Source organism: Odontomachus brunneus, unplaced genomic scaffold (genome assembly GCF_010583005.1).
Source record: "Odontomachus brunneus isolate Ranch 3 - 2012 unplaced genomic scaffold, Obru_v1 Obru_scaffold_137, whole genome shotgun sequence".
NCBI lineage: Eukaryota > Metazoa > Arthropoda > Insecta > Hymenoptera > Formicidae > Odontomachus > Odontomachus brunneus.
The window spans coordinates 239137-251314 of NW_022639587.1; the positions used below are offsets into that span (position 1 = coordinate 239137).

Sequence of the window (12178 nt, forward strand, 5' to 3'; positions counted from 1 at the left end):
AGAGAGAGAGAGAGAGAGAGAGAGAGAGAGAGAGAGAGAGAGAGAGAGAGAGAAAGAGAGACGATAACTATACATACATTATGCGTCGTTAATTAGTTAAATATCAATGTTCGATATTTATGTCTCGGTTATATTTTCGATGATTATTCTAACTATAATGTAATTCTGTTATAAATATGTTATTGACGTCAGTCATTGCACTCGACAATTGTGCAACGTGGAATTGGGAATCTGCCTCACGATAATATTCGACATTACAGTTTTCACGTATGTTTTATTGTGTGTGCATATATGATGAATTATAATTAATATAAAAAAAAACGCAGATAAATTGCCTCGGCATTGAAAACACACGTTTCGCGCTGTTAATTAACGATGCTCGTCAGATCTGTCGTACTCATGGTTCTCAAACGCGTATCTTTATCGGAATTATAACTTTCACGATTAGTGTGGAAAGAATCCTCGCCCTTTTCTTTATTGTAACCCTGTTCGCGACTCTCTGCATGCCCCTTGTCATAGTGAGCCTTCCTCCCGTTGTTTTCGTAATCGGACTGCGACTCACGATGTCCGCTCTCCTTGAAATCGCCCGTAGAGACGTTATAATGTCCGTCAGCGGCGGCGTGCTTGTCGAAATAGCCTTTCTTGTGGCTTTCGTCATAGAAATCGGTATCTTTTTTATATTCATCCTTGTGGTAGACTTTATGAAAGCCGCTGGTCTTTTGTCCCTTTTTGCGGTACGACGTTTGCCCATAGCTGCTGCCCTTTTCGCCCCATGTGGCCTCATCGTCCCGTCCATAATTTCCGGCCACGTCGCTGTGCTCTTTTTTGTTTTCGGTTTCGGTATTGTAATGTTCTGAAAGATCCAGCAAAAAGTAATCCCCGCTTATATATATATCGACAATATGTCGGAAAATACAAATACCTAAGCATGTATTGAAAAATCGATAAATGTGTATTGGGAGGGTAAACAGATATTCTACCTAGCTGCCCGCCTTCATCGTGCCGTCCGTGTTCGCCCACGTCAAATTTTTCTCGTTTCTGGTACTCTTCGTTAGCCTTCTCCCCGTGAGCGGAATTTCGCGCCGCTGAATGCTTTACGCCGTCGCCGTGCTCAAAAGAAACGTCGGTGTTTGAATGAGAGTTGTGGACCTGGTGATTGGAATCGCTTTGTCTCTCGCGATTTTCAATCGCTTGATCTTTATTCTCATCTTCGTTTTCAGCATCATCACCATCGTCGTCGTCACCGACGTCATCATCATTATCATCATCATCGTCATCATCATCATTATCATCATCATTATCATCATCATGACTATCATCATCTTTGTTTTCACGCTCAGTTGCGTTATCGTCGACTCTTTTATTGACGCTGCTCCGTGTTTCCGTCGGTTGAAACGCACTCGGCGTGTAATATGGTGCACGCGGAGCCAGCTTAGGCGGCTCAAGCGGTTGCGCGTATTTCGCTAATTGGCCCACGCCATAATTAATGAATCCATCGCGCGGGTAAGGCTGGCGCGCTGCGTACGGTGCAATTTCGTGCTTCGTAGTCGTCGTATACGGGAGCAGGACGGTTTCGTGCGGTAACGCAGTTTCAGAAACGGCGGGCGCAACAGGTGCAGGACTGCCGACGACGTAATGCACCGGCGTCGGTGCATGGTAGTAACGTCCGCTTCCGTGATTGGTGTACCGCACGTACGAGACCGGAAGGCCCGGTCGCTGATTGTACGCGTATCCGCCGGCGGAGGACTCGAGATCGGCCATTCTCATCTTAGAGACCGTCATACGCGCAGTGGCCGTGGGCGATGCATTATTGTCGCGCGCGCCGGTGAGCAGTAACGCGGCTATCACTAGTAAACTCGCGATCATAGCAATTGCAGCCTAGTTCCTCGCAAACACGGCGCACCGGATTACAATCCCTATTATACCTCACGGCTCAATTGTTCGGCACTGTCGTATCCGTTCTACCGCTTTATCGCTTTATATACACACTCTGGAAGGACGTTTGTCCTTCCGTCGCGTAAATAATCCATCGCTTGGAGCCGTTGTTTCAGGGCCAGTCGTTGACGCGCCGAGTGCGAGATGAAACACGCGCTGTCGACGACGTCATTCTATTGCTATCAACGACATCAGCCAATGTCTCGCCGACTTTTGCGTAATAATTCGGCGAGAGATTCGTCACGGAGGGTACTCGAGACGATAAAAACAGCGCTTCGATCAAAGTACTCGCGATTATTTTACGGATTTTTGTAAACTTTTGTGCAAACTTTGCAAAACGGCTATCTGGAGCATCTCTTCTGGAAATTTCTACTGAGGAATCTAATTCGACACGCGAAATTGCTCCGCATCGGCGACTTCGCACGACCTTGAATCGCATGTTACGTCAGAGACGTTCGAGTCGCCGTGTGAAATCGCGCGGCTTTGTCGAAACGTCTCGCAAGTCGTCCTTCCAGATGCATTTGGCACTCCTGGGCGAGAGAGTCAGCGATCCCCGGCTCGGTCGAGCGATTGTCGCGCGATATAAAAGAGCTGGTATTATCCCGCGGTCATTACAGTGCGTGTCAGCGCGATTGCCCGATTGCCCGAGTCACGTTATACGTCGGAGACTTCCTGGCTTCTCTGTCAAGTTGCCACCTTAGTCCGGGCACAAATCCGCGGATTCACTATCAGGGCTCGCGAGGTCACGTGAGAAGGAAATGAGAATCCTCGGAGGATGGTCCGACGCGGGATGGTGCGTCATTTGCGCTCTGCTGAGCGTTTGCGCGTTTCCGCTGAGAGAGAAGGCTAACGAGATGCATTACATCGGTCGCTCGAGATCATCTGACTCGAAATCGATGGCCAACGGCTACGGGTTCGGGGAGATATCCGCGAGTAAATCGTCCGAGATCGTTGAGGACAGCCTGGAGGAGTTAGGGGAAGACGAGGAGGAGGAGGAGGAGGAGGAGATACCGCCAACAATGAGGGCTATTACCGCAAGGGCAAAGAGCGACGTTGCCCTGCTACCTTTGATCATAGAACCCGAGGCGGAGATGTTGCCGCCTGGTTATAAGGGCGTCAAGCCACCCGGCGTCAGCCACATGGAACTCGTGTTCGTGAAGCCGCAAACTGGCCAGTCGGATCACCGTAGGAGCGCGATGTCGTACGCCTCACCGACGGGCGAAGGGAATTTCGACATCGGTGAGTCCGATGGATTCGATCAGGATCGCGACGCGTATTACGCGGCATCCAAGCACGAGGCGCAGATTACGAGAAACGACCGAGGCGGTGATAGACGCGTTGTCTTCGAGACGGCTGTCACGGGCGACACGAAAAAGCAGAGTGAGAGAAGCGAGCGCACTCAATCCTCGGGTAAAGGTAAGAACTATTCCGAAAGTGAGAATCACGCCAAGGAGTATGTAGATGGGATCGCGGGGAAAAAGGATGTCGCCTACGAGAGCGGGGATAGCCGTGAGAAGGCCCGTAACGCCGCCGGATATCGCAATGTTTATCAGAAGGACGAGATGAAGAAAGACGCGGACTTCTACGACAACGGACGTCAGGGTGGACACTTTGAGAAGCACGGTCGATACGGCGAGAAATATGCCGCCGCTGAAGGGATGTACGAGACAGGCGGCAGCAACGATTCCAGGCTGGTCAAGACGAAAACTAATAAGCGACGGAAGTTGGAGAAGGCGAGGGCCAACTGAGAGAAACCCAAGGTCAACGCTGCGATGGATTCCGGGGGAACTTAGACGGATTCATAAGGTTACAAGCCGGCTTAGCGTGGAGAGCTAAAAGTTCGTCTTCAGCGACGACAGCCGGACGATAGCATTCACACGTGACGTTCGTGTGAGATTTGCGGTTGTATAGTAGATTGAGGGGGAATAATCGAAATCACGCGCGCGAACGCGAATATAAATTGCTGCATGGTGTCGCGTGTATTCATTTATTTACATTTTTCACGTCACACTTTATTTATACACGCGTCCTTATATATTTAACCAAATATAAAGAAGACATGGGTCAAATCATACCCTTGTTTGTATATTTATTCACTAGCTTTTTCCTATTAACCTTCTAGCCGTGCTCTGGGTCTTTTTTGACCCAGAGCAGTTTCAAAGTTTACACAAGTTTTTGTAATATTCTAAATACAAATGTGATACTTTGCGATTTTTTGAGTTATTTTAGAAAAAAAGTCAGTACATATTGTACTAAATTACTTTATGTAATACTAAAATAAGATATAAAAAAATATATATATATATGTCAATTAAATAGTGAGTTCTCACCATTAGTTCTATTTAGACCCTGGTCAAAGTATACTCGAAACAAACACGGTTAGAAGGTTAAGCATATTTTATTAAGTATATTGAATTAAGCAAGGTGTGTAACATCCTCTTTTCTCGATTTTTTCAATTTTACACTTCCATTTCCTTTAGTTAAGTACAATAAAAGAAGTACAGTAAGTTAAATACAATAGAACAAAATATTTTTTCAATTTTACACTTTCATTTCCTCTAGTTAAGTACAATAAAAGAAGTACAGTAAGTTAAGTACAATAGAATAAAATATTAAGTAATAAAAGGAGTTTCGCTAATTTAACAAAATATCAGTACCTGCAACAAATGGTTATATGGATATATATGGTTAATGTTGATATGGGATGGAGTCATTAAAATATAGAGTCTGGACAGAGTTCTTTTATTTCTTATTGGTGTGAACATGATGGTGTGGGCATTTTTTATACAATATTTTCTAATAAACATTAAATAAAATATTCAAGATTAGAAAATTATTTTCGTGATATTAGTGTTATTCGCAACTTTTTATTTTCTCTTTATGTATATAATTAAACTTATTTTCTATAAAATTATTTTATAAAAGTTACTTATTTTACACTTATACTACCTATTTTACAATTCTTTTTCTTAAAATAACATTAAATATTTATGTATCGTGAAACGATTTCGAACTAATAACGTGCGACTAAGTCGATATAACTTTATAGTCAGAATTCATAATTCGATCTTATATTTAAGATTATTTTGAGATGCTCCGTAGTCAATGAAATCAATACATTATCTAAAAACGAACCTGAGATGATTCTAAATATAAGACTCGACTATATATGAATATCTTATGTTTATAAACGACGTCATGTTTTGCTTAAATTAATAATCTGTCTTGACTGTATTTAGTGACTCTAATATAGGATAAATGACCCCGTAGTGGGAATAAATGGTTAGTTATGTTCAATTTGCTATTCTAAGCAATACTTCTGTAATGGAGACATAACAAACCTAAACTAACCTAAATAGACAAGAACAAATATGATTTGTACACTCGAACGCAACGATTCTATCCCATTTACTAGATCGAAATTCATCTGGGTTGCATTTCAAAAAATTTCCTTTTTAAGGAAATTTTTCTCGATATTCTATAATATATGTAATGTGAACTATAGATATTGAGTAAAAAGTTTTGGAATGCAACCCTGAAAATTTCCAACCAGCTGTATTTGTTTCTAACTATGCGTTTCTGAAAACTGTTGATTGATCTAGCAGAAATGAATCTAAAACTAATGTCATATTTTGATATTAGTTCTGATATTTCATTATATAAAAGGGGTTATTCGCTTTCCCCCTCCACCTCTTTCCCCGTATGACGTGTAATTAATAGAGGAAGAGTAAAAATTTTAAAAGAGAGATGAGTAAGAAATTATACAATTAATTTTGTAAATGTATACAATTCAGTCATACGAACTGATTTTTAATACTCTGTAATAAAAATCTCACTGTAGAAACAAATAATCCCTTTTACAGATGTATGCGAAACGTCAGGCTGTCAAAATGTCACTTTGTGGACACATTCGCGCTTGCTAGATTAATCAACAGTCATCAGAAACACGTAGAGAGAAACTGAAAGTGGCTAGTCGGCAATTTGTGACTATTGATCTAGTGACTGGTACAGAAGACATATGCCTAGCCATTTCCTAGCCATGTGTTCTAATCGAGAGTTATTAAAAATTTTCGATCTAACGCATTCGTTTCTGGATAGTCAAGGGTCGTGACTGTTGATTATTTGAAGAAATTGCGACGATGTTAAGTAGCTGTGACACTTGGACAGCTTAATGTTTTATTTGCGGTTATAATTTTGCTTGCGATGTTTATAATTGCGGTTATTCATTCATGTGTTATGCGTAATCGTGATATTATCAACATAATTATAAAACATAGATAACGATAGAAGCAATTAAATACAAGAGTTTACTAACTACGATTGTTACTAAACTGGATTAATACTGCAATTCTAAACAAAATTATAAAATTCGTAACTTGTTTTCGCAAGACTCGTAAGAGCTTATGAATAGGCCTACAATTCTATGCAAACCGTATGTTATGTGATAACTCATAAATTCTACGATTTTTTTAATTTTTTTCATAAGCTACGACTACGATTTACAGTTTACTCGTATATTTGCTTAAAATTGCATAACATTACTATGTAACAGATTTCATCGTTGTTATTTTTTCGAATAGCAAGAACAAACAGTCATGACTTTTGACTATCTAGAAACGATTGTGTTAGGTCAAAAGTTTTTATTCTCAATCAAGACATGGCTAGAGAATGGCTAAGCAATCATGTATATAGTATCTGTATGTTCGAGTCTATTTCAGACAATGTAGATTTGTTCAAATGAGACAATGAGAAAAAATTTGCAACTGTATCTGTTTAATATGTTTCTCTAACAATCATTAAACAGCGGGTGTGCTTTCGTTCTGATAACCGAGAGATTTTTCTCAGTATAGTCTTTGATTCCGACGCGCGAGTATTTCTCATATTTGCCGGCGACGAGCGATCGTGCGCCTTGCGATGCATTTAATTTCCCGTTTATCCCGCGATTCATCGCGCGACACGCCGATCATCGCGGTTTTTATCTGCACGAGCCGGCAATCGTGCGCGGTCCGAAACGCTCGCGGCGGCGGTGGTGTGGCCGGTTAATGGATATTAATAATGCCCGCATTGCCGCGCCGATAAATTGCGATCTTTCGCGAGTGGCGGCTCGGCCAAAATGAAAATGAAGGCGCGTAATTGATGCATACGGGTCGCTACGTATCTACGCTTCTCGTTGCGGCCTCGCCGTCGGTCGGTCCGCGGGGGTTTTCCACTTCGGTAACGTATACCTATCGGTCTCCACCATTCCCGCGTCTGACTACGATATACGTATAAAGCCCGCATCCTCTTCGTGGCTCAGTGAGCTCGGGTTCTCCGCATTCATCAACAATAAGCCGCGGCACCTACCCACCCTCGCATACGTACCTGCCGCGGCCACCTTATACGTGTACGTGTACGGCGCACACCCTCGCGCTCGCACCACCTCCTCTCGTACACGCGCCGTCCTCCGCCATATACATATATGTATATACGTGCACGCATGCGTTTGTATTATATATGTATCTGTGCTCGTTTATGTATACGCGTATATGAAGGTGCATGTATATCGGAAGCGGTGGAACGCGGCGCGAATACATAAATCAGGCGCCGCTCTGCAGGCTGCCACCCATATCACTTCGTACAACGGCCATGAATGAATAGAGCCGTGTTTGAGTTATCGTCCGACCTGGTCTTCCAGAAACTGCGGAACGCGGCGTTAAGTTTTACCGCCCGGAATGCCTCTTAATCGCGGTGAAATGTCATCTTCTTCGGTTGCGCATGCGCGCAGTTCCAGAGAACTCGAAGAGAAATGAGAAATCGAGCGAGTCGTTTGATTGTATAAATTATTGCTCGACTCGGGCGTTTCGCTCTTTCCCTCTTTCTCGTAAAATTCCACGAATTCGCTCGCGAAAGCTCAGCACGATTGTACGTACGTAACAAACGTTAGCTCCCGGATAATCTATGTCAAAGAAGTAGATCTGACGGCTTCTCTCTTTCTCTTCCTCTTTCTCTCTCTCTCGCTTCGATGGCGCGCGCGATGTCTTACCCCGAGAAGAAATGCAATTTATCTTCCGATAATCTCCAATCCTTCCAAAGCGGACGTACGGCTCGTATCTTGCTTTCCTTCCGTTTTATTTGACTGTCACACGTTCGACGCGATTCTCCAACGGCTGATTTCGGTGGTCTGATCGTTTTCTTGTCATAGTTTATTCTTGCCCGTGCATCTTCGAATCTGACGATGAAGCCGTGTGAGCAAACTCTATTGGAGAACACATCGTGAAGTATGCGCTGATCATAGGAAGATGAAAGTAGCGTGAAATATAATATGGAAATATACGGACATAGATTGGTACATTGACATCGTTGGACCAACATAATACCCTTAAAGTAGTTGTTTCGCGATAATATTCCGTGAAAATTATGTTAAGTAATAGTTAATATAACACGAAACAAATCTGTAAATGTTTATAAACATTATTTATAATATTCATACACATGTACGCACACACACACAGCTTTGGCATCCTATAGCAACAGAATATCAATGAAATTTACATAACGTTTAAAAACTCACAAGGAAATAATCGTTTCTTTGAAACGATTCTTTCTTTGTATTAACACTTTTGGCTTGGACTATCTGTGTTAAGCGTATGTTTGTAAATATTATTTGTTACTTTATTATTAAATTATCATACGTATTAATAAACATAATTGGAAACGTTACTTCAAAAAACGCGTTACCATTATCGTTACTTTTTGTACAAAATAACTCCCCACACAACAGAAATGTTCAAAATATATCATTGGGATATCCTAAAGATATCGCGCGACATTTCTAGGATATTCGCATTGATTTTACCTTTTTATCTTTTATTATTCTTCACATAAAAATTATTGTCAATACAAAGTTAAATTTTGCAATTTAGCTATTAAAAATTTTTAATAAATTAAATAATAGGTATGCTTAGTGTAATACATACACTTGTTCTATATATATACGGTTTCTTATAAAAGTAAACTATACTATTATTAAAATAAACCAACTTATTATTAAATTTATAAAAAATTGTTAACAGCTAAATTGCAAAATTTGTCTTTGCACTAACAATTATTTTTACATGAAGAATAAGATAAAATATATTGTCTTCTAGTGAATATCGAGGTATTTTTATCCAATCAAAAATACCTAATATATGCTATCGACGCACGACCAGCGCATCATCTGTTGAATAGAGATAACTAAAGTAACGATAAAAGTAACGGTTAAATTCATTATCGTTATTGTGAAAATGTAATCGTCACCGTTACGATCAGAAAAATGAAACGATTATTATTGAAAAAAAGTAACGATAACGGTAACAGCGTTACAAATAACACGTTATTTTCCAATTCTCTATTAATAGCATATTAATGCACGCCATTGCAAAAAAATAATTGTAACATTGGTTTTCTCATATTAGCATATTTTTTTCATATTTCTTTATATTAATTAAAGATTAAGATTATTCAACTATCTCATATTTAAGAAGATATTTAAACAGGGGGTAGCAAAGAAAATATAATACATAAAATATTACAAAACCATTACAGGTTAGCTGCCATATATTTCAACTGTTATCATAAATTATGTATTTTATATATAAATTTCTTGAAAATTAGATGATCAACGATCTTGTGATGTTTCCACAAATCTCTTTTATCGTCTTTTTATTTTTCGTTGATACTTCAAAAGTCATTTGGTTAGGAATAAAAAAGTGATATCGGAAGCCGTTTTCATACCTGTGATAAATATAAATAATGTTAACTTTGACTTTAATTATCTTAGTTTCGGCATGACTAATCTTTTTCTAATTGTACATACGTACCGATCGTATATTTCAAGTTAACTGTTAAAATTTAGAAAGATTCCTAAAAAAATTGATTTATTTATTAATTGCCTGAAAAGAATACCGAAGTGGATGATGAACTTGAAAAATGTCGATAACGTTAAGGTTGATCGTCACTAACACTATCATACTATCCTTCTTGTATTTCTCGTATATATCTCGTATATATTCTTGTATTTCTCGTATATATCTCGCGTAATAACTTTAATGTTTACTCGACTTGGTTATAAAAGAATTTCTTGATAGTGCACAATATTTTTGCATATACATTGTGCATAATGACTGTCGAATGTTCTAAGGAAGTAACAATAATATATAACAGTCAGAATATGTAAAAGCATTGTGCGTGGTCGAAAAATTCTTTTATAAATAAGCTTACAAGGAAACATCGCGAATCCGAACTCTTTGATTTTGATACAATTTTGTGAGTATATACACAGAGAGAACGATTTATTAAATCAAATAAATGTTTTTTTGAAATAGTCCAAAGAAATTATTTGGCTGACATAACAAAAATATTTTTTTAAAACTACGCCACAAATAAATATTTTTGTTACAAAATTTTGTTCGATCAACCAAAAAATTCGTTTGGATTATTCCAAAGAAGTGTTTATTTGATTCAAATTGTTCTCTCTGTGTAGAGTAAATCAATACATGAATAACAGTATATTTTATTTATGTCCTATCGCTATTTAAAAATATGATTTACACTCTCAAAGTAAAAAGGACGATTCCACTTTTTCGTGTATTACTCTGAAATTAAAGGAAATAGAAAAACATTTTTCGAATAAAAGTTTAATAGTAAGTTAAATGCTGTAAATTGACATAAGCATAAATTAAAAAAATACCTTTTTTTTATTGTAAAAAATATTTTATAGATATTTTTTTATCTATGCTTATGTCAATTTACAGCACTTAACTTACCATTAAACTTTTATTCAAAAAATTTTTTCTATCTCCTTTAATTTAAGAGTAATGTACGAGAAAGTGGAATCGCGCTTTTGATTTTGAGAGTGTAAATTATACCTTTAAATAGCGATAGGGCACAAATGGAATATATCGTTGTTCATGTATTAATTTACTCCACATACAAAAGTATAGCAAAATTAAAAAGTTCGGGTTCGCAGTGTTCCCTTGTTAGTAAATATTAAGATTATTATGCTGGATATATAGAGCGCTTGATTACGTTAACCACACGTTTTTCCGAATAAAGCGTTCTCGGTTGTCACAAATTAAGAAACACTGCTGAAGCGTTTGCTCTGTAATCATTATGACAGGAGTCGCAGTGACAGTATAGAGGGTGAAAATAAATTTGATTAATATAATATTCAAATATTGTTATCCTTCCATAGTTTAAGTTACAAACTTGTGGACTTTGAAGGTTTAAGTACATCCCTTTATTAACTAATTACAGCGAACGTGTCAGCAGTGTCTCTCAATTGTGACAGGAGCGCTGCAACTTTATTCAGAAAAATACTTGGCCGCTGTTTAGTAACCGATTGTACAGTCGTCGTCAAGAAGGTTGTCAGGTTTTTTTTTAATACTTTTCGGAACGCGTTCGTTTTGTCCAATAGAAGAATTTGTTGATCAGTAAGAGAATTCTTCTATGGGGTAAGATCTTTCGGATGCGTTCCGAAAACCACAAAAAGAACTAGACGACCTTTCCGATGCCAATTGTACATTTAGTTTTTGTCATCACATCGATATATCGAAACTTCTGACCGGCTGCATTAGTTTCTAGCTACGCGTTTTTCATGATTGTTGATGAATCGGGCGTGCGGCAACATGTTCATAGTAGATGTGATATTTTGACAGTTTAACCATTAAATGGGCGCGCAATGACATTTTATACCATAAAATTAGTTCTTCTGAAAAATTGTGTATATGATGCGATTCTCTTTTCTATTGTAGCCGTTTGTATTTTTCATCACTCTGTTATAAAATAACGTATTTTATTTCGTATTTTTCCTATCAAGAAGTTACGTGTTAGTTAACTCTTAATTCAGTAAGTCACGTTTTGTAGTATTCCGTACTATGTCTTCAAGTATTTTGAAAAGTTTATTTTATATTATTATTTTTTTTTTCTTATGTTTTTGCATTCATGTGTTCTTACTTAAACAGTTTTAAGCTAATGTTTCTTTCTTTTAGTTTTCTAGTTACGGTTAGTTAATAGATTTATATAACAGAAACTTAAAAATATACAAAATTCTAATGTTACAGTTTATTATAAACATATTTTACTTTTTTGTGTATTTATAATTTTCTATTATAATTTTATAAGAAATAAACGATAAATTTATAATGCGGGTCTCAATACCGAACGTGCTCATTAATGTTTAAACACCCGCTTAAAGGTTAAAGTTTCGTATACGTCAATAAAG

The 12178-nt window shown here is 38.3% G+C and overlaps 1 protein-coding gene and 1 pseudogene across 1 annotated transcript; one reads left to right on the forward strand and one right to left on the reverse strand.

Annotated features, from left to right (window-relative positions):
- Positions 1-254: 254 nt before the first annotated feature.
- On the reverse strand, positions 255-1937 carry LOC116850219 (annotated as a pseudogene).
- A 756-nt stretch (positions 1938-2693) lies between these two features.
- On the forward strand, positions 2694-3683 carry LOC116850216. The gene has a single exon (XM_032828237.1). It carries the CDS (start codon positions 2694-2696, stop codon positions 3681-3683), a length of 990 nt encoding a protein of 329 aa, XP_032684128.1.
- The last annotated feature ends 8495 nt before the right edge of the window (positions 3684-12178 follow it).